This window comes from Mirounga leonina, unplaced genomic scaffold (assembly GCF_011800145.1).
Source record: "Mirounga leonina isolate KUSES-001 unplaced genomic scaffold, KU_Mleo_1.0 Mir_150, whole genome shotgun sequence".
In the NCBI taxonomy this organism is placed as follows: Eukaryota; Metazoa; Chordata; class Mammalia; order Carnivora; family Phocidae; genus Mirounga; species Mirounga leonina.
In genome coordinates, this window is record NW_023270374.1 from 21,716,933 (window position 1) to 21,736,357 (window position 19,425).

General features: G+C 44.5%; 1 protein-coding gene across 1 annotated transcript in view; it reads right to left on the minus strand.

Annotated features, from left to right (window-relative positions):
• Window positions 1-19,425, minus strand: part of TMC2 (transmembrane channel like 2) — a 62,722-nt gene that overhangs the window by 13,508 nt on the left and 29,789 nt on the right. The window contains exons 8-15 of the mRNA XM_035006526.1: window positions 17,925-18,067; window positions 16,133-16,280; window positions 12,805-12,993; window positions 9,856-10,035; window positions 8,006-8,155; window positions 5,836-5,964; window positions 3,292-3,359; window positions 1,979-2,218 (exon numbers count right to left, since the gene is read on the minus strand). Of these exons, the coding sequence (XP_034862417.1) occupies window positions 1,979-2,218; window positions 3,292-3,359; window positions 5,836-5,964; window positions 8,006-8,155; window positions 9,856-10,035; window positions 12,805-12,993; window positions 16,133-16,280; window positions 17,925-18,067 (1,247 nt within the window). The remainder of the gene's footprint in view (window positions 1-1,978; window positions 2,219-3,291; window positions 3,360-5,835; window positions 5,965-8,005; window positions 8,156-9,855; window positions 10,036-12,804; window positions 12,994-16,132; window positions 16,281-17,924; window positions 18,068-19,425) is intronic.

The window sequence follows — 19,425 nt, forward strand, 5'->3', positions numbered from 1 at the left end:
GTTATGAAAACTCTATGTTACGCAATGTTGCCCATCTCATCCATTGATGTCTGTCTGGATCTGGTTGAAACCCTAAGTCCCTCCCTGTAAAAGTGAATTTTTGTGATGTGAAGGGTCTAGTTTGAGCACTGACCATAAACCAAGTGGTCTCTTCTAGACACTGGGTATAAAGCAGTGAGAAAGGAAGCAAAAATCACACCCTCATGGACTTTATGTCCTGGTGAAGGAGACAGACAACAAACACGATAGATAAGCAAAAGGCCTGGCATTCTAGACGTTGATATGGAGATGCAATAAGCAGAAACAATGATAAGAAGTGTGTGTGTGTGTGTGTGTGTGTGTGACGTTTTAGTTAGGTTCTCTGGGGAAGGTCTCATTGAGAAGGTGACCTTTGAGAAAACACCTGAAGCAAGTAAGAGAGAGAACTGCTGCTGGTGAGTTTTGATCAGAAGGGTGATAGGAAAGTGGTGGCAGCCATGTTTCCTTTTGAGTTCCGTTTTCAGGTTCCTTTCCCTGCTCTCTGGCTGTAGGCTGTCAGGGCCTCTTGGGGTAGCAGATGAAGCAAGGGTGGGGCAGATGACAAGGGCCAGGCATGGCTCAGGCCCACTCATGTCTGGGGGCAGGTAGGCAGCCTGAGCAAAGGGGCCCTGGCATTTGCACCTAGAGCTCAGCCCTCCAAACCTTGCTTAGGAAGAAGTCAAGAGAGGCTTCTACTATTTCTATCATGTGGCTCTCCCTTCAGCCTGGCATCCCACGCCTTCTACAGCTCAGCACATTCTTCTCCTCTAGATCTAGCCGCCCCACCCCCACCGCCCTGTTCCTTCCATCTGAACCCCTGTGCAGCCAGATCTCACTCTGCCATGAGCAATCCACTAACGTCTCCAAGCACCACGGCACTTGCTGGGGGGCACCCACCACAGGGCTTTATCTAGGTAAGTCCCTTCTAAACAGGAAAGTACCAGATCAGCATTTCCCCGTGTGTTGATCCACAACAGTAGGCACAGAGCCGGGACTAGAGTGAGCTGGGTGAGGCCCTAGGATGCACAACGTGGAAGGAGCTACTCATTCGTAGGATCATGCAAGCTCAGAGTTGGTGCCTCACCAACCTCACCCCACTCCCGGCCCTGGACGCATGTTACATGAAGAAAGAGTCTGTGGTCAAGAAGGATGGGAACGCTGGCTTGCACACATTATCTTATTGCACGATTCTTCCGATCCATTAATAAAGAGTGTGCCTTGAGCATTTCTAAGTGGGAAGGTGGCAGATAAAAGGGGCAGCATGTTCCAAACTGCTCGAACCACAGAACTCCTTCTTATAGGGTAGAGAGATGGCTTTGTTTGCAGAGGGTATCACGCTGGAAAAGAGAGCAGCAGATGCATATTATTTTTCAATATACCTTCTTACATCATTATTTATATGTTCTTTATACAATGCCCAGTCTCCTAAACTAGTCTGACTTATACCCTGAACCAACAGTGCTGACAAATGCCCTGCAGAGCATGGGGACCCAGTCAAGAGTCTCAGTCGCTGCTTCCCATGTGAATGGCACTGATAAATGTATGGTTATTTCATCTGCAGAGTATCCCCCCCGCCCCCGTCCCCCCCATTACTCATCCCATGGTAAGGAAATCCAGGGCAGTAGATTATCCACATGTTAAAAGGTCAGAGCTGCGCTGTCCAATATGGTAGCCATCAGCCATGGGTGGTTATTTACATTAAAGTAAATTATAATGAAATAAAGAAATTCAGTTTCTCGGTCCTCATTTCAAGTGCTCAAGAGCCACACATGGCTGGGGGCTACCATACTGGATCATGCAGCGATATAACATTTCCATCCTTGCAGAAAACGCCACTGAACGGCTCTGATGATTTGCCCAGATCTCCATGGCCTTTTGCAGGCTGGTGTAACGCGAGGAGAGGACTTCTGAGCCAGTGCTCTGGGAGAGGAGCTGCTCCCATGCAACCGAGACTGTGCACCTGAATGGCCCGCAGTCGAAGGAGGGCGGGAGGGACATGATGGTGTAGGCCACTGGCAGGAGGCTGAGGAAGAGCACCAGCAACAGGAGGCCCATGTAGAAGTTGTTGGATCGGGAGGCTTTGAAAACACGTTCGTGGGGGACGTTGCTGCTCATCACTGCCCAGCACTGGAAGTACATGGAGGTCAGCAGGCGCAGCACGTTGATGCCTACCAGTCCTGGAGCATAGAAGGAGCCCATCCTGGAAGGGTAGAAACCGCACACCCGGTTGGCCCCACAGCAAGAGAGGCCAGGGAAGGATGACAGGAGGAAATGGGATCGATGGGTTAGGAGCATGAGGCCTCGATGCTTTCCCTGCAGGTCCCAAGGGCAGGGGTCTCCCATTTAATCAGGACATTTATCACCAAGCCATAAGCCACCCATTCCTCAGGAGAGGGAGACCTCCAAGCACCATTAGCTTGGGTTCTGACCACGAGGCACTTGGCAAATTATTTGGCCTCCTGTCTCTTTCTCCGTGGTCCCCCTAAAATAGCAGTGCTGCTCAGAAAAGTATCTGAAGTTCTTAAATGAAGAGAATGGGACACTGGCTTGCAGTGAGCCCTCAGCCTCTTAAAAGTCTTTGGCTGATATTATGCAGCCTTTTCTTCTAACCCCCGCCTCAGAGGAGGGAGCTCCTTGGCTCCTTTCCTCCTCCTCTCCTTCTTCTTTTCTTTTTTTTTTTTTAAGATTTTATTTATTTATGTATTTATTTATTTATTTATTTATTTATTTATTTGACAGAGAGAGACACAGCGAGAGAGGGAACACAAGCAGGGGGAGTGGGAGAGGGAGAAGCAGGCTCCCCGCAGAGCAGGGAGCCCGATGCGGGACTCGATCCCAGGACCCTGGGATCATGACCTGAGCTGAAGGCAGTCGCTTAACCAACTGAGCCACCCAGGCGCCCCTCTCCTTCTTATTTTCTCCCTCCTTCCTCTTTCTTTCCTTTCCTCCTCTGCTTCTCCTCCCTCTCTCCCTTTTTCCTCCTCCTTTCTCCCCTCTCTACTTCTTCCTTTTTTCCTTCCTCCTTCTTATTCCCCTTCTATCTTCCTCTGTCCCTCTCCTTTCCTCTCTGTCCATGGTAGCACATGGGTGGGCCGGATATAGTCCTGGTTCTCATCTCGTCCTGCCTTCTATTTGTCATCTGAAAGGAGGCAGTGCGGAGGGGCCTGAGGATTTGTCCAGCCACTTCCCCCAGCTAGTTGGGAGGCCAAGCCTGGGATTCCAGTTTTCTGACTCCCTCAATGAGGTGGTCCCCAGACAAAATGCATAGCTCACCAGATCATTCCTTGGTTGAAGATCAAACTGAGTACATTTCCACTAATATCAAACTCAGCGTACGAGGGCTGCAGGGGGAGGCAGACAAAGAGAAAGGAAGTTGTTAGGCATTGGCAAGGCCCCATTCCCAGTCAACTGGCTAAGCCAGGGCCACTCTAGCCCAAAGAGCCTACACTAGTGACCCGAGAGAAACCTTGGTTTCAGGGTTCTGTTTCTTATTTATTTATTTTTTTAAGATTTTATTTGTTTATTTGACAGAGAGAGACACAGCGAGAGAGGGAACACAAGCAGGGGGAGTGGGAGAGGGAGAAGCAGGCTTCCCGCAGAGCAGGGAGCCCGATGCGGGGCTCGATGTGGGGCTCCATCCCAGGACCCCGGGACCATGACCTGAGCCAAAGGCAGACGCCCAACCGGTGAGCCACTCAGGTGCCCCAAGTCTTGGGCATTTAAAATTTAACATTTAAAAATATTTTTTAAAACGTCTCATCTGCTGGGTTTTGTGTCCTGGTTAGAAAAATTGTCCTTACCCCAAGATTGTAACTTTATATATGCTTTCTTTTAGAAATTTATGATTTCATTTTTTGATTCATTTTTCGGTGATGAAAACTTTGATTTACCTACAATTTGTGTATTTAGGTGAAATGGGTGAGAGATATAGTCCCTCCCCCAGTGGTCAACCAGTTGTCTCCACCCTTTGTTATATAATCCTTCCTTTCCCACTGGGTTGAAAGACTGCCTTTTTCTTATGTTAATCCCCTACATTACATCATTAGTTTTAGATGTAGTGTTCCATGACTCATTGTTTGTGCATAACACCCAGTGCTCCATGCAGAATGTGCCCTCCTCAATACCCACCACCAGGCTAACCCATCCTCCCACCCCCTCCCCTCTAGAACCCTCAGTTTGTTTTTCAGAGTCCATCGTCTCTCATGGTTCGTAAGACTGCCTTTATCTTAAACTAAATTTCCACATAGATTATTTCATATAGATTGTATTTCTGGATTTTCTGTTCTGTTCCATTGATAACTTTGGTTATTCCCTAGTACCGGTTTTGATTATTATAGCTTCATAATATATTTTAATATAACAGTAAGTCTAGTCCCTTTCATTTTGCTGTCTTACAATTTTTCCTGGCTATTTCCACATGTTTATTTTTAGAATGAACTTTAGTATTATTTGGGGATCTTGTTGAACTTATAAATTAATTTGAGGGCAATGACATCTTAGCAGTTTCCTGTTGTCCTATTAAAGATGGCATCCTCTTTGAGCATGAGGTTCATTCACCCTTGTTCTCAGATGAGGTTGCGAAATTTTCCTCACCGTGAGGAGGAGGTGAGTAGGCTCGTGTAAAATTGTGGCTGGTGATTAAAAGGAAAAAAAAATATGACAGAAACCTGTACTGGAGCCCTTACCTAGGTCAGCTACCCTACTGCAGGCCACGATGAAGAAGACACAGGTAAACAAGATATGGAGCTCAGTTAAGGGGAAGTGTCCCCCAGCCCCCCAAACAACAGTGACTAATAGGGTCAGGGAGTGAGATGTTGTGGAAGAGACACACACAGGACAGATGAGGCCAGACATTCTGCCATATCACAGAGGGCCACCACAGAGAGGAAATGACACACATTTAGAATGAACAGTTTCCCAGGTCGGGGGTGGGGGTTGGAGAGATGAGTGTCCCAGGTGGAGGGAATAAGTCCAAAGAGGTTTCTCAAAGCATTTTTTTTTATTCTTATGTTAATCCCCTACATTACATCATTAGTTTTAGATGTAGTGTTCCATGACTCATTGTTTGTGCATAACACCCAGTGCTCCATGCAGAGCTCCATGCTCCCTCCTTGCTTCCTTCCTTCCAATGGTTACTGTGTTCTTGGTTTCTTCCAAGACTTTCTGAAACATTCACATCCACATCTGCCCTCTCCCACCCCAGGATTTCATTACAATCTCAAAAATTAAGAACTACCACTTCCAGGGCACCTGGGTGGCTCAGTCGGTTAAGCGTCTGTCTTCGGCTCAGGTCATGATCTCAGGGTCCTGGGATTGAGCCACAAGTCAGGCCCCCTGCCCCCACCATTTGTGCTCGCTCTCGCGGTCTCTCTCTCTCAAATAAATAAATAAAATCTTAAAAAAAAAAGAACTACCATTTTGCCTTATCCACTTTGGTTACCTTTCCTATCATTTGCTCAGTGTGGACTCCAAAGGATGGTGCTCTTTGCCTTCCCTAATGAAAGTTGATGCCACTTTGGCATTTCTCTACTACCCGTCTGCTTAGCACCGAAGCATGTGAACTACCTTTCTCAAGGCCAAATGCCTCCATTTCCCAGAGAGGAAGGTCACATTGTTAATTACATGGGGAAAAGGTGGAGTTTTCTTCTAGGAAGGCAAATAGGACACTGAAAGGAAATACAGAGGAAATGCTTCACTACTTTGCAGAGCAGAGAGTGACATCAATTATCCAAATGAATGCCCAGGAATGCATCTGACTATATCAGATAGGATGGTTGCGACGCCCCTCTGCAGGATGTTCATGAAACTGTGACCTACAAATCCAGCCTCCAGGTCCCAGCACCAGCAGTAGTTCATGAACCGGACAAAACAAGCCCGCAGGAAGTCCCCCAGCAGGATGGTGATGTACGTTACCAGCATGTCAGACACCGTCAGCCTCATGAATTCCTGCAAGGGGGAGCACAGGAAAAGGTCATGGTCAGGGTCAAACCTTGTCCACTTTTCCCAGTTGACTGCAGCCATGCAAAGTCTTCCCCACCCACCCGAATCTTCTCTGTGACCTGCTGGTTCTTGGTGGCAGAGAGGTGGTGCCAGAAAAAGGACCCCAGGCTTTGGAAAATGCTTATTTTTAGGTCCCAGCCTTACAAGTTACAAATCATATTGCTTTTGGAATAGTCTCTGAGCCTCTCAAAGCTGATAATGATATCAACCTTGCAGGATTATTGGGAAGCTTAGTGATTATGCATGCAAATTGCCTGGCACATTGGCAGTGCCCAAGGTAGGGTAGTTATCAGCACTATTGCACAGAGAGGGTATCTGAAGGCTCCCTCCTTGCTTCCTCCACCTCCTCTGAAATGTAGCTGCCCCTAGCTAAGACTGAATCTGACCATCGTCCCTGTGGACAAGAGCCAGCATTCTTCATCTCCTGCTAATTGGATTTTTGGCTTGTTATACAGAGATAATAGTGCAGGTTTTTTCATGAGCCACATAGTGGAAGAGCCAAAAGCAAAGTTTTCTCTGCTTTATAGAGTGTATATAATTTATTAATTTAAAAAAATGGAAAAGATCTACCAGGGATCATCACAACCTTTAAGACATCTATCAAATAGCCTTGGAGTGCCTAGAGGGCCCAGGGTCTGCTTTATTCATTTTTGTATCCTTCAGGATGATTAATGAATATTTGCTGGATGAACGGCTGTTGAGTTTTCAGGATTATCCTTCAATAAGAATTCAAGTTAATGCTCCTAAGTAACAGACAAGTCAACATGTATCAGGCCTCTACTTCTGTGTAAGGTTATGCTCTGGGACCTGGGGTGGAGGTGGTGGAGGATACAGGTGAGCAGGATGTAACAGCTCAAACCCATCATTACTGACAAGTTAGAAAGAGACAAGCTTTAATCAGTGTTGGGAACAGTGATGGGCATTCAGGGAGGAGGGCAAGAGAGACGTCTCTCAAGGGCGTGAGATAGGAAATGAGAAATCCTATTGCGGAATATTCCGAAGGAACCACGTAGGTAATGAACTCTCTTTTGCCTTCTAAGGAGGGTGGGTTTTATTGACTTGAAGACTCTCTCTCTTTTATACCCTGTGATGGCTTTAGAAATGCAGGAGTTAGGGAAGCCGGTTTGCTTTGTACATTAATGAAGAGGAGGATTTCAAGAGTATGGGGGAATGTGGACTGGAGGAGACCAGAAATGGTGAGTCTGAGCCCTCCATGGAGGACCTGGGGAGAAAAGGCCCCCAGGACCCCGGGAGAAGGACACTCTGCTACAGGAAAATATCTGCTGGTGGATTTATAGGCAGGGTTTGATGGACTGTGTGATGTAATCTCTTCCTTCATTGTACTTCACCATCCTCAGTTAAAAACACTGCTTTCTAGTGCTCTATGTGATTGGGTTCTTCAGGGAACTCATGAAGAAGTAATAAACTCTGCATCTCAGTGTGGTGGCATATGAAAGAAAACCCTGTGCAGGAGATGGAGTTGAGGAAGAGAAGGCAGCTGATCCCCATGTTACCTGTGAATTCTTCAAGTTTCTGCCTAGGAAGGCAAAGAACATTAGCCTTTGAAGTCCATACTGTGCAAGCTACAGGAATAATGGTGACAGTGCATAAGGAGAAATGGTAGTTGTTAATTTTTGAGACTAATGAAAACCATTAATTCTCTTTACAAAGATGCACAGATGCATATATACACAAATCCTGCATCCATTTTTAGGAGTATTTATTCCTTATTTCGAGGTGGAGAAACTCAGGCTTTCAGTGAAATTTGCAGTAAGACTCTAAATGAATCTAAGTGGTATTAGGCTGATGAATGGAGCATGTGGAAAAATATGTGGGATGCTGAAAAAAAATGAGAAAGAGAAAAGGTAGACGTTTCCTAAGAAATACTGGCTTGACATTTTGGTGGCTTAAAAATAGAAACATCACGAAAGAAATAACAAAGAACTGAGAACAGAGATCACTTTTGCAGGAGAGCATAACTACTCACAATGCCCACGGCTGTCTCCCAGCAAGAACCCCGGGGCACATCTGCAGGGTGCAGGGGTGGCCGGGGGACACTCTCGTTCCAACCTGAGGAGTTGTAATAGTTAAACAGTGTCCAGTGAGTGATGTTCTTTATAGTCTCTTCATTAGAAAGCTAGAATGGAAGATGGAGATGTGGGGTTGGAAGGAGCCAGGGATGGTTCAACTGTTTCCACGGGAACAACAATTAAAGTCAGAACATGCCACCATTCTACCACATAGCTTCTGCCCTACCCCTCAGCAGTCTCTACAGAAATGCCCTCCCCAGCCTTTCAGTCTATACAGGAGAGGGGGGCATTTGGCTGATGTCCTTGGGTGTTTTCCATGAAGTTCTTTTCTAAGTTATTATCTGTCCGTCCATCCATCCATCTATCCATCCAACCATCTTCCAGTCATTCATTCATTCTTCTTCTTTTTTTTAAAGATTTTATTTATTTATTTGACAGAGAGATAGAGAGCACAAGTAGGCAGAGTGGCAGGTAGAGGGAGAGGGAGAAGCAGGCTCCCTGCTGAGCAGGGACTGCCGATGCAGGGTTCCATCCCAGGACCCCGGGATCATGACCCGAACAGAAGGAAGACGCTCAACCGACTGAGCCACGCAGGCGCCCCTCATTCTTCTTTTGAGAGTAATATTTTTCAGGGTCTATTCTGGGCAGGTAAGGTAGTGGTGACACAAGAGTGAAAAAGAGAGACAGCCTCCCTCAGAAAGTTCACAGTCTAGGAGGTGACAAAGATGAACAATTATAAAATAGAGTGATAAGAGCTATGGGAAATACTCTCTGGGGACCAAGGAAATCCACATCAGACCATGGGGCCACAGAGAACTTCCTGGAGGCAATGACATCTGAGACAAAACCTCAGGGAGGGTTAGTCAACGAGACAAACATGGGGAGAAGCGTGGAGAGACAGGCAAGAGAAAATTCTGTCCCATGGAGGAAATGTGAGGCTCAGGAGAGAACAGCTCACTGGGGTAGGAGGAAAACCAGAGATGAAGGTGGAGGGGTAGGCGAGTGACTTCCATACTTAGAATCTTCCAATAGTTTTCTGTTAAACTCAGGTAAAAGTTCATACAGCTAAATAATGAGGAGGAAGGGGTGGGGAAGAGGACCATCATCATCTGACCCTTCCCTTAGGTTCATTTCCCCCTTTTTCCCTCCACTCCAATCTTTGGCATCCTGCAGTTCCTTGTTTGCATCAGCTGTTCCCTCTGCTTTTTCCAATGTCTGGTAAGACTCCCCAGGTTGGGCGGGGGAAATCTGGAGTCCCTCTATGGACTGCCATGCTTCCCTGAGCTTGCCCCCACTGAAGCACATGCCACAGCATGCTGTATTGAATGAGTCTGTCTCCCAGCCTAGATGTGAATACCCTTGGAACAGGACTGTGTCTTGCTGTCTGCTGTACCCTCAGGGCCTGACATAGTGGGTGCTCCATAACCATCTAGTGACCAGTGATGGAAGGTTGGGTCAACCATGACATATCATGTCAATGGACACTTACTTGGCTGGTAAACATTTATGGCAGCTATGATGCAATATAGGAAAGGCTGCAGATAAAATATTAAGGATACCAAATGACATGTATATGATGTAAAAAAGACTACCTAAGAAAAAAGACAGTAAAGACCTGTAGCAAAATATTAACAGTGGTTGTCTTTGGCTCATAGGATTCTGGGGATATAGATATATCTTTTTCTTCACTGTACTTTTCTCAATTTTCTAAAATTTCTTTAGTTAATAGGAATTACGCATAAGGAAATTATAGTTGAAAAAGGAAATTTGGTGGGCACCAGGGATTGGGGGAGTTTGTGGTCTTTACCTTGAGGTGAACATCATCCATCAGGGCCAAGAGAAATGTGTAGAGGTTCCCCAGGAAGAGTGCAAAGATGCGTCCCAGCTGCCACTTCAGTCCAATGCGTGGGTGATAATTCTCCAGGGCAGCAATGGTTTCAAACAAAGGGGGGCAAAACATACCAAGCAGGGACATCACAATTTCTACCTGAGAAATCAGGAAAGCCTGGATTACTCATGTCATCAATATCACTTGCTTCGCCACCATCTCTGTACTCCCCAGGGCCATGCATCTCCATCTCCTTGTTGACTCCTCCTCTGCCTCTGGAGATGCTCTCAGGTCTCCACAACTTGCTGTGTGACCTTGGCTAAGGCACCAATATGCCTGGAGCAGTCAGCATATATCTCACATATCATAACTCTGTGACTGGTTGCCATCATGATTGTTGCTATCAGTATTGATAAAAATAGCAATTTTTCTTTTTTTTTTTTTAAGATTTTATTTATTTCTTTCACACACACACACACACACACACAGAATGAGTGGGGGAGAGGGGCAGAGAGAGAAGCAGGCTCCTGGCTGAGCAAGGAGCCCGACACGGGACTCGATCCCAGGACCCTGGGATCATGACCTGAGCTGAAGGCAGATGCTTAATCAACTGAGCCACCCAGGCGCCCCAAAATAGCAAATTTTCTTTGAGAAATAAATGAGTTAACATATGGAACAGTGCTTTGTGTTCTGTAAAAGTCATGAGCTGGGCAAGAGTCACTGTGGTAGCTCTTATCTCAGGAACATGGAAGACAGGAAGCTGAGATCACAGAAGGGAACTAACAGCAGAGGGATGTGGTAAAGAGTATGGCATCTGGAGTCAATTCTCTGGGTTTGAGCCCCAGCTCTATCACTTGCTGGCTTTGTAACTTAGGAAAAGTTATATAACTTCTCTGAGTTTCTTGTTTCTTCATGTGTAAAGTGGGAATGACAGTTCTTGTTGTGAGAGTCAGAAGAGATCGTGGACATAAGTCTACTAGCCTAGAGCCTGGTAAGCACTAAATTTTGGCTCCAATTTTGGGAGAATCCTGACTCGTATAACTGAACCTGATCATGGTAGAACTTTTTTTTTTTGTAACTAAAACTGCTTATTTAGTGGAGAGTAAATCCTTGAACTGCTGACCAAAGTGCAGGTGGGTCAAATCTTCTGGGCTGGTTCTGACTCCCTTATACGCTATCACACTGACTGTTGACTTGCCTTCTTACCACTTTCACACCTGTTCATGCAGTGCTTCACATCTGGAGGGCCATCACCGCACCACATCCATCACTGCCCTTCTTCACATGTTTGTTTAATGCATAGCCTAATTCCTGCCTTTGCCACAAAATCCCCCTGCCTCTCCAGCTCACAAAGAACTCTCCACCTGCCACACCTCTGTAACCCAAAATGTCTTAGTTGATCACTATTCCTGCCCACTGCTGTTTGTGCTTTGGTTTATTCTTGTCAAGTCTGCTTCCTAAGGAAACTGCAATCCACTTAAGGGCAGAATCCATCTCAGGCATCTTTTGGATCCCCCTATTAGTTTGGTGACCTGATGTTTTAGATAAGTTAATTGTAAATAGCATGTAGCTTAAAAAAATTCATTGTGATTATTATTGCCTTTATTTTTTAAAAGATTTTATTTATTTACTAGAGAGTGAGAGTGAAAGAGAGAGCACAGAAGGAGAGGGAGAAGCAGATCCCTGCTGAGCAAGGAGCCTGATGTGGGGCTTGATCCCAGGACCCTGGGATCATGACCTGAGCTGAAGGCAGATGCTTAACCAACTGTGCCACACAGGCGCCCCTATTATTGCTTTTAAACTGTAGCTTTAATCCATTTACATTTATTGTAATCACTGACATTAATTCTATCTGATTTTATGCTTTCCATTTGTCCTACCAGTTGCACATTTCTTTTTCTATCCTTTTTTGCTTCATGGGAAGAGATAGATTTTCTTATTATTTAATTTATTTAGCTCATGATTCTGTGGGTCCGTATTTTTTCTCTGGGCTTAGGTAGGTGGTTCTTTTGCTGGCCTCATGTGGATTCATTCATGTATCTATGGTCAGCTGATGGTTGATGGCTTCATTCATATGTCTGGTAGTTGACTGGCTATCGTGGAGAGTGATGAGATAACTGGGCCATGTGTCTCTCATCATTCAACAGGCTAGCCTGGAACTGTTCACATGGTGGAGGTCTCAGGGTTTCCAAGAGGGCAAGTTCCAATACACAAGCATTTTTCAAGTCTGCTTATATCATGGTTGCTATTGTCTCATTGCTAAAGCAACTCACATGGTTAAACTAGCTGGATTCCAAGGGTGGGGAAATAGATTCTACCTCTTCATGAGAGAAGCTAGAAAATCATATTGCAAAGAAATATAGGATTATAAGAAGGGGAAGAACTTGTAGCCATTTTGCCAACTACTAAAGATATTAAATTCCCAAGAGATTTATGAGTTCAATATAATCACAATGAAACTTTAATGAGTTTTATTGTGAATCTTGATAAGAGAACTCACTCTGCCAGACATCAAGACATACTTCAAGGCCATAGTTTATCAGTGTATTTTTTAGTGCAGGAACAGATAAATAAACCAATGGAATAGAATAGAGAGCCCAGACTCACACTCACACATTAACAGATACTTGATTTATGATGTATGGCACCGTAGAGCTGTGAAGAAAAGATCACCTTTTTAATAGTGGGTGCTAAGACAACTTACTATTCAGTTGACTGACATGCTAATTATAATCCAGCCTTGACAACCTATAAAAGCCTAATAAGAGGTGACTCTTTGTTCAAACTTAACTGGAAAGGGATGTAATTTCACTTTTTAAAACATGTCTTATAATCCGGATTTTCAGTAATTCAGCTGAATTGCATAGGAACCAGTATAATTTCCATGTTTGCCCTCAGTATTCACTTCTACAGAGATGTCCTTTTTACCTCATTTCTTTCATACCAGCTGACATTTTGCATTTTGGAGAATTCCTGGGATCGTTTCACCACAAAGTAAATGAGGTACCCACTTCCACACAAACAGCAGATGATAAGAAAGTTGGCCAGGACCCGGAGAAATCTTGTCAGATGGATATTTTCTTCTTTGTTACTCTCTTGTTCATCCACTATTGATTCCTTAATGTGTGGAAATAAGATGTGAATAATGACAGGCCAGGAACCAATGGGAACCATCATTGTTGGCTTCCTGAGATGACTACTTACTATATTTTCATAAATGAAATAATACAGAGGAGGTAGGGCAGAGCACTCTTGCCCTATGGGGAATTATTTTCTTTTTTCTTTTTTTTTTTTTAAGATTTATTTATCTATTTTTAGAGAGAGAGCGAGAGCACACAAGAGGTGGGGAGGGCCTGAGGGAGAGGGAGAGGGAGAGAGAGAATCTCAAGCGGACTCCACACCCAGCATGGAGCCCCACGTGGGGCCCAATGAGGGGCCTGATCCCATGACCCCAAGATCATGTCCTGACCCCAAATCAAGAGTCTGATGCTCAACTGACTGAGCCACCCAGGCACCCCAAGTATTATTTTCTTTAAGAAGATAGATCGTGTTGGGGTGCCTGGGTGGCTCAGTCATTAAGCGTCTGCCTTTGGCTCAGGTCATGATCCCAGGGTCCTGGGATCGAGTCCTGCATCAGGCTCCCTGCTCCTCGGGAAGCCTGCTTCTCCCTCTCCCACTCCCCCTGCTTGTGTTCCCTCTCTCACTGTGTCTCTCTCTGTCAAATAAATAAATAAAGTCTTTGAAAAAAAAAAGAAGATATATCTTCTTTTGTTATTGCCATTTTGGTACATGTGATAACAAAAGCTTAGATTTATTGAATACTTACTGTATGCCAGATGTGGTGCTAAACACTTGCTTTGCATCATCCCTCCTAATCCCAGTAACAAACCAATGGAGTAGTTTCTATTATTACCCATGTCATAGATACTATGGCCCAGAGAGATCTCAGCAATTGTCTGACTGGGATTGTTTTAAAACTATAGATCAAATAGATTAAATGAGATGTTAACAATACTGAGTCTTCTAATCTGGGGGCCAGCAAACATTTTCTATTAAGAGCCATATAGTAGGGGCGCCTGGGTGGCTCAGTCGGTTGAGCGTCAGATTCTTGATTTTGGCTTGGGTCATGATCTCAGGGTTGTGAAATCGAGCCCTGAGTAGGCTTCCAGGTTCAATGCAGAGTCTGCTTGTCCCTCTTCCTCCCCCAGCTTGTACTCTCTCTCTCTCTCTCAAATAAATAAACTTTTTTTTTTTTTTAAAGAGCCATATAGTAAATAGTTTTGGCTTTGCAAGCCATGTGGTCTCTTTCACAACTACTCAGCTATGCCATAGTACATGAAAACAACCACTGACAATATGGAAATAAATAGGCATGGTTTTGTTTCAATAAAATCTTATTTCCAAACATAGGCAGCAGGCTGGATTTGCCCCTGGGTCATAATTTATTGATCTCTGTCTAATCCATGAACATGGTATATCTCCATTTATTTAGGGTTTCTTAATTTTTTTCAGAAATGCCTTATATTTTTTAGTGTAGCAGTCTTGTATATTTGTTGTTGTTGTTGTTAACTCTATGCCTAAGAATTTTATGTGATTTATGTAATTTTATTGTAAATAGGGTTAAAATTATTTTCTAGTGGTTTGCAGTTGTATATAAAAATACAATAGTCATATATATGTGTGTATATATATATATTATATATATATAATATATATATATATATATTTTTTTTTAAGTAGGCTTCACTTCCAGCATGGAGGCCAATGCAGGGCTTGAACTCATGACATGAGATCAAAATCTGAGCTGAGATCAAGAGTCAGATACTTAACCGACTGAGCCACCCAGTCACCCCTAGATTTCTTATTATAAACTTTTCATCCTGCATCAGTAACTCTCTATGAAGACAGAAATAGTATGTGCCAGACCCAAGAGAGTAAATGAGGTCTCCTGATTACCAAAGTACCTGGAAGGAGACTTTTCTAATCAATGAACAGTTACTGTATTCAGGTTCAGGTTTAACTAATTTATCAAGCAGTTAATATGCACTAGCTCATGCAGTTTTCATATGTGCTCTGTTATTTAAGGTTATTATCTCTGGTTTTAATAGACTCAGAGAAAAAGCCTTCACCTTGCCAGATGTTCAAAGTGTTTCATAGACATGACCTTTTTTGTCTCTCTTGGGTAGGCCTGGAGGAAGAGGCAAAGCCCCTTTGACCCCTCTCCGGCGCTTGGATGTTCTGCCAGTGGCGCCCCACCCCCCCGGCCGCCCCATTCCTGGGAGAAGGAAAAGGGAGGAGAGCCCAGCCAGCTCCCTGCGCTACCCACTGCCAAGCTGTCAGGACTGTAGGCTCACAAAACCCATGTAGTGAGCTGCTGAGCCCAAGCTCTGCTCCTGGTGGGCGTACCTGCCATTTGTAGGCATTGGTGAGTGGGTAGCTACCAGGAAGGGCCAGAAGAGAACAGAAGGAAGAAGAAAAGACAAGTGTGTTGTAAATCTGACCTTTGGCAGGTCCTGGGGGAAAGAAAGTCTGACTGATCAGACAGGAGAAATATTGAACTATCAAGAACTCTGGATGGTTTTTACAGACATGGAGGAACAAATAAGGTGTGCTGCACTTCAGCATACTAGTTTCTGCCTTCATTCATTTGTTTACCCTTAGGTTCGCTTTTATTTTATAAAATAGAGATGTGTAGACCACTTCACATATCTTTCGTGAACAAATTAATGAGATAATTAAGTAGGGAGTTGCTGCACATTTAATTGACGCCCCCCCCCCAAACCAGGGTTCTCAACTCTTTCTGGGATTTCTAATCACTCAGGGAGCTTTTAAAGAATTCAATGCCAGGAATCCCCCAGCCCCTGACCAATTATACCAGAATGTCTGGGGGTTTGGGCCCAAAAGATTTTTAAAGCTGCTTAGATGATTCAAACATGCATCAAAGGTTGAGAACTGCAGCCCCAAATGAGTCCTTCCAGGTTCTCTGGCAGAAAAGAGTTCCACGAGGAAACAGTCAGGACCAAGTCCCAGCATCCGTGATTCTCCGCCATATTAGGAAACAGATGGTGGGTAATAGCCTAGAGCATTCTTTCTTGAAGGCTTGAGAGCTAGGATCACACCTCTGGTGGTAAAGCTCTTTCCACAAATTACTTGGGGATATTATTTACCATGCCCCATGCTCATTAGGTGAAGTCTCCTAATGAGCAGAGGGACCCAAAGTTCCCCCAGGACGTGGGAACTACCCTGGGGCGCCTACCTTGAAGCTGGTGGTGATGGAGGCGTATTTGTTGTCAGCTGTCTCTGAATTCCCAATCAGGTAATCCCAGCTGGTGAACATCTTGAAGCTGAATGTGAAGTTAGCACTCTCCCCATCGCTTGCACTGCCCTGGGTATTGCTGGCCATCCTGTAGGGTGCATACCACTGCTGTTAGCCCAAGGGAACCTTGGCCTCAGCTGGTCTGGGGCACAGGTAGCAGGCATCCAATGAAGAGAAAGAGCCAAGATGATTCGAATTGAACTAATGATAGCCAGGGTGCCTTCCAACCCAGATCAGAGTCCACAGCAAGCACGCATGGTATCATCTGGATAATGAACCACTGAGCCGTGTTTTCTACTCTGACATCTGTTTTCCTGTGTCTTGACTTATCTGCCAATGTTGTTTGAGAACCCTTTATGGGGACTCTATTCTCAAGCAGGAACAACCCCTTCTAATTCACCTATTTTCTTGAACAGAAAAGATATTTATTTTCTGATATAAAATCCAACAAGCCTTGAGGTAGTTACTGCAACCAGTGACATGTACATCCTTCTCTTAAGCAAACTAGGTTGAAAGTCCCTTGGACCTGCCTCGTTACCTACCCATTTTATCCTCCCTATCCTCATGCTTGCTGTGGGAATCAGAATTCCAAGCAGGTCCTCTATCAGATACAGCATGTGTACAGGAGAGTTTGTGCCTCTCTATCTTATGTGTTGGCTTTTGGGATTTGCTACTCCATGGGCTTAGTTGACTCAGAGTTTTGGTTCATCAGGGAAACCTTCTGTATCCCTATACTTATCTGGGATAATAACAGGGAACATTGCAATAACATGAGGGCTAAGAATAAAAGCAAGCCTATTTCCTCTGATAGATCTGGCAGGGCAGCCACCCATCATCCAGTGGTGACTATCACATGCTGGGCAGTCCCTCGCGAACAGTAGTGTTTTCTCCTGAGATGATGTGACAGAAAGCCATGCTAAGCCTGCATGCTGCCTTTTTGGAGTTTCTAACCCCTGCTCAACTCCTCTCCTGCAGACACAGCTACCTGTGCTCTTCTGGGAGGAATGACCTCATGTGGCCCTGCTGAAGGGGGGGTGGGCCCTGGTAGTCAGGTTTGTGCAGGAGACTGTACCTCCTCACCCTGCACCAGCCTGTGCTGATTGGGGTCCCCTGGCTTAGAAGAAGGCTATTCATGGGCCAAAGTTTTTCTTCAGAGGATATAAATTAAGAGACACAGACATATTAAAAGGCCGTTTCTGACCACAGAGACAGGTAGAGTTGGGGCCAGAGAGGACACCATGGTTAATCACACCACATATGTTCTTTTGAGTTTTTTACATGCAAGCTAGAGTTGAAGAGGAGCAGAAGAGTTTTTCTGAGGAAGCTGAGCTCTGGGGAAAGCAAAAACAGACTTTGAAGACTTCTCCAGCCTTACTTTACCAGGTACCTGCTCACTCTCAAACCACACTGGCCTTTTGACATGTTTTGGAACTCACTAGGGTATTTGCTGCCTCAGGGCCTTTGCATATGCTCTTTCTTTGTGTAAATTGCTGTGCCCCAGACTTACAGTGTGACTGGCAGTTCTCAGCATCTTGTAAAGATGTTTCCATCCCATTTCTCAAAACTTCCTGTATTACCCTGTTTATGTCTTTTATATCACATATGACAATCCATATCTGCTTTATATGTCTCCTTGTTTTCTCTCTAAATTCCCACAGGAAGGTAAGGAGGCACAGACTGGGCTGTTGTGTGAAGAAAATGAAAAGTCTGTAAAAGAGATGGTCGTACTTACGATCTAATGACAATCATCAGGCTATAGCCGAACACGCTGACCCCCACCATAAAGTACGCCATGGGCAACCTGTACCTCAGCCACCCGATAGTCCTCTGGTTGTTGTAGAAGCCATAGAAGAGAGCAGAATACTTGATGTAACCCTGTGGGACAGGTCCAAATGCTCTGGGTTTGTAAGCTTAGCACGGATGGTCATCAGACGCTGTCATTCTACCTGGGATTTCTTTCTCAGGGGTTTAATGGGAGTCTGAGGGGTGAAAGGAAGAATTCTGGGTGTCCTTGTTCTTCCTTTAACTTCCCCCAGTTGCTCCAGAGTCTATCCATGTCTCCACGTCTCTCCTTCATTCTCTTTATTCTCCATTATATAGAACGCATACAGATACAGAACGAGAAGGAAGCGTTGCTAACATTCCGGATACAATTAGGGGGAAAGGTGTGCGTGTGCGTGTGCGTGTGTGTGTGTGTGCACATGCACAAAGAGCTCCAAATTCTTTCCCCCTCACATTTCCAGGGTCTTACTGTAACACTCTGGAAGTAGGCGGGGGTCTGTGAGATTTCTCAGTACAAAACTTACAAAGAAAATGATACATTTACAAGGCTTACAGTCTAATCTGAACCTCAAGTTTTGTTTCGTTTTGGTTTTTAGGTATAATTGGCTTTAGGTATAATCAGTACACTTTTCAGGTGTAATAATTAGCTTAGAATTTTAGCGTTTCTTTTACGTCTTTGCTGAAGGTAAAACGGGATTATTCTAGCCTCACACAGATACGGAGTTGGAAAGGGGAGGCAAATCTTAATAGTCTTTTCATATACTTGAGGCTGTTTCTTCTTTGATATACCTAAACTCAATAATAAATAGTCATCCCCTATTAGTTGTAATGGGGAACCTGAATCACATAATAAACTTTTCATACCTTGTTACATTAAAATCCACTGCACTCCCCAAAATACTAATTGAAAAGAGAAAAATACTAACTTTGCAGTAGAGAATTCTGACAGATGCTACTTTACCCAAGAGATTATTTAAAAAAAAAAAATTAAAAAAAAAGAAAAAAACTTTACCATTGGTAACAACAACAACAAAACAGAGGATTATTGTTGAATAGATTCAGTTTGTTTTGGGCAGATAGGATGTTTCCATAGGAGTCCTTGAGCAAAATAAAGAATAAAAGAAATCCTTAGTGGTAGTACACAGTAGTAATAGTAGTATATATAATACTTAGTAGTATAGAAGTGCAGTAGTTATTTGCAACACCCTTACTCCAAATGACTTGGAAAAATACTCCAACTCACTTCCACACATACCTGAGAAGTATGAACCTGACCTGAACTTGAACCTGAGCATGAATGATGGCAGCAGCAATGACCTGTTGCCTGAACCATCACAGCCAGGCTTCCCAGCCTCAGGAACTCCTTGGAGCTGCAGACCAAGCCCCACAAAGGCATAGGGGTGAGGAGACCCAGAAGGAGGGAGGGGTGTTCCAAGCCGTGTCCTGAGCAA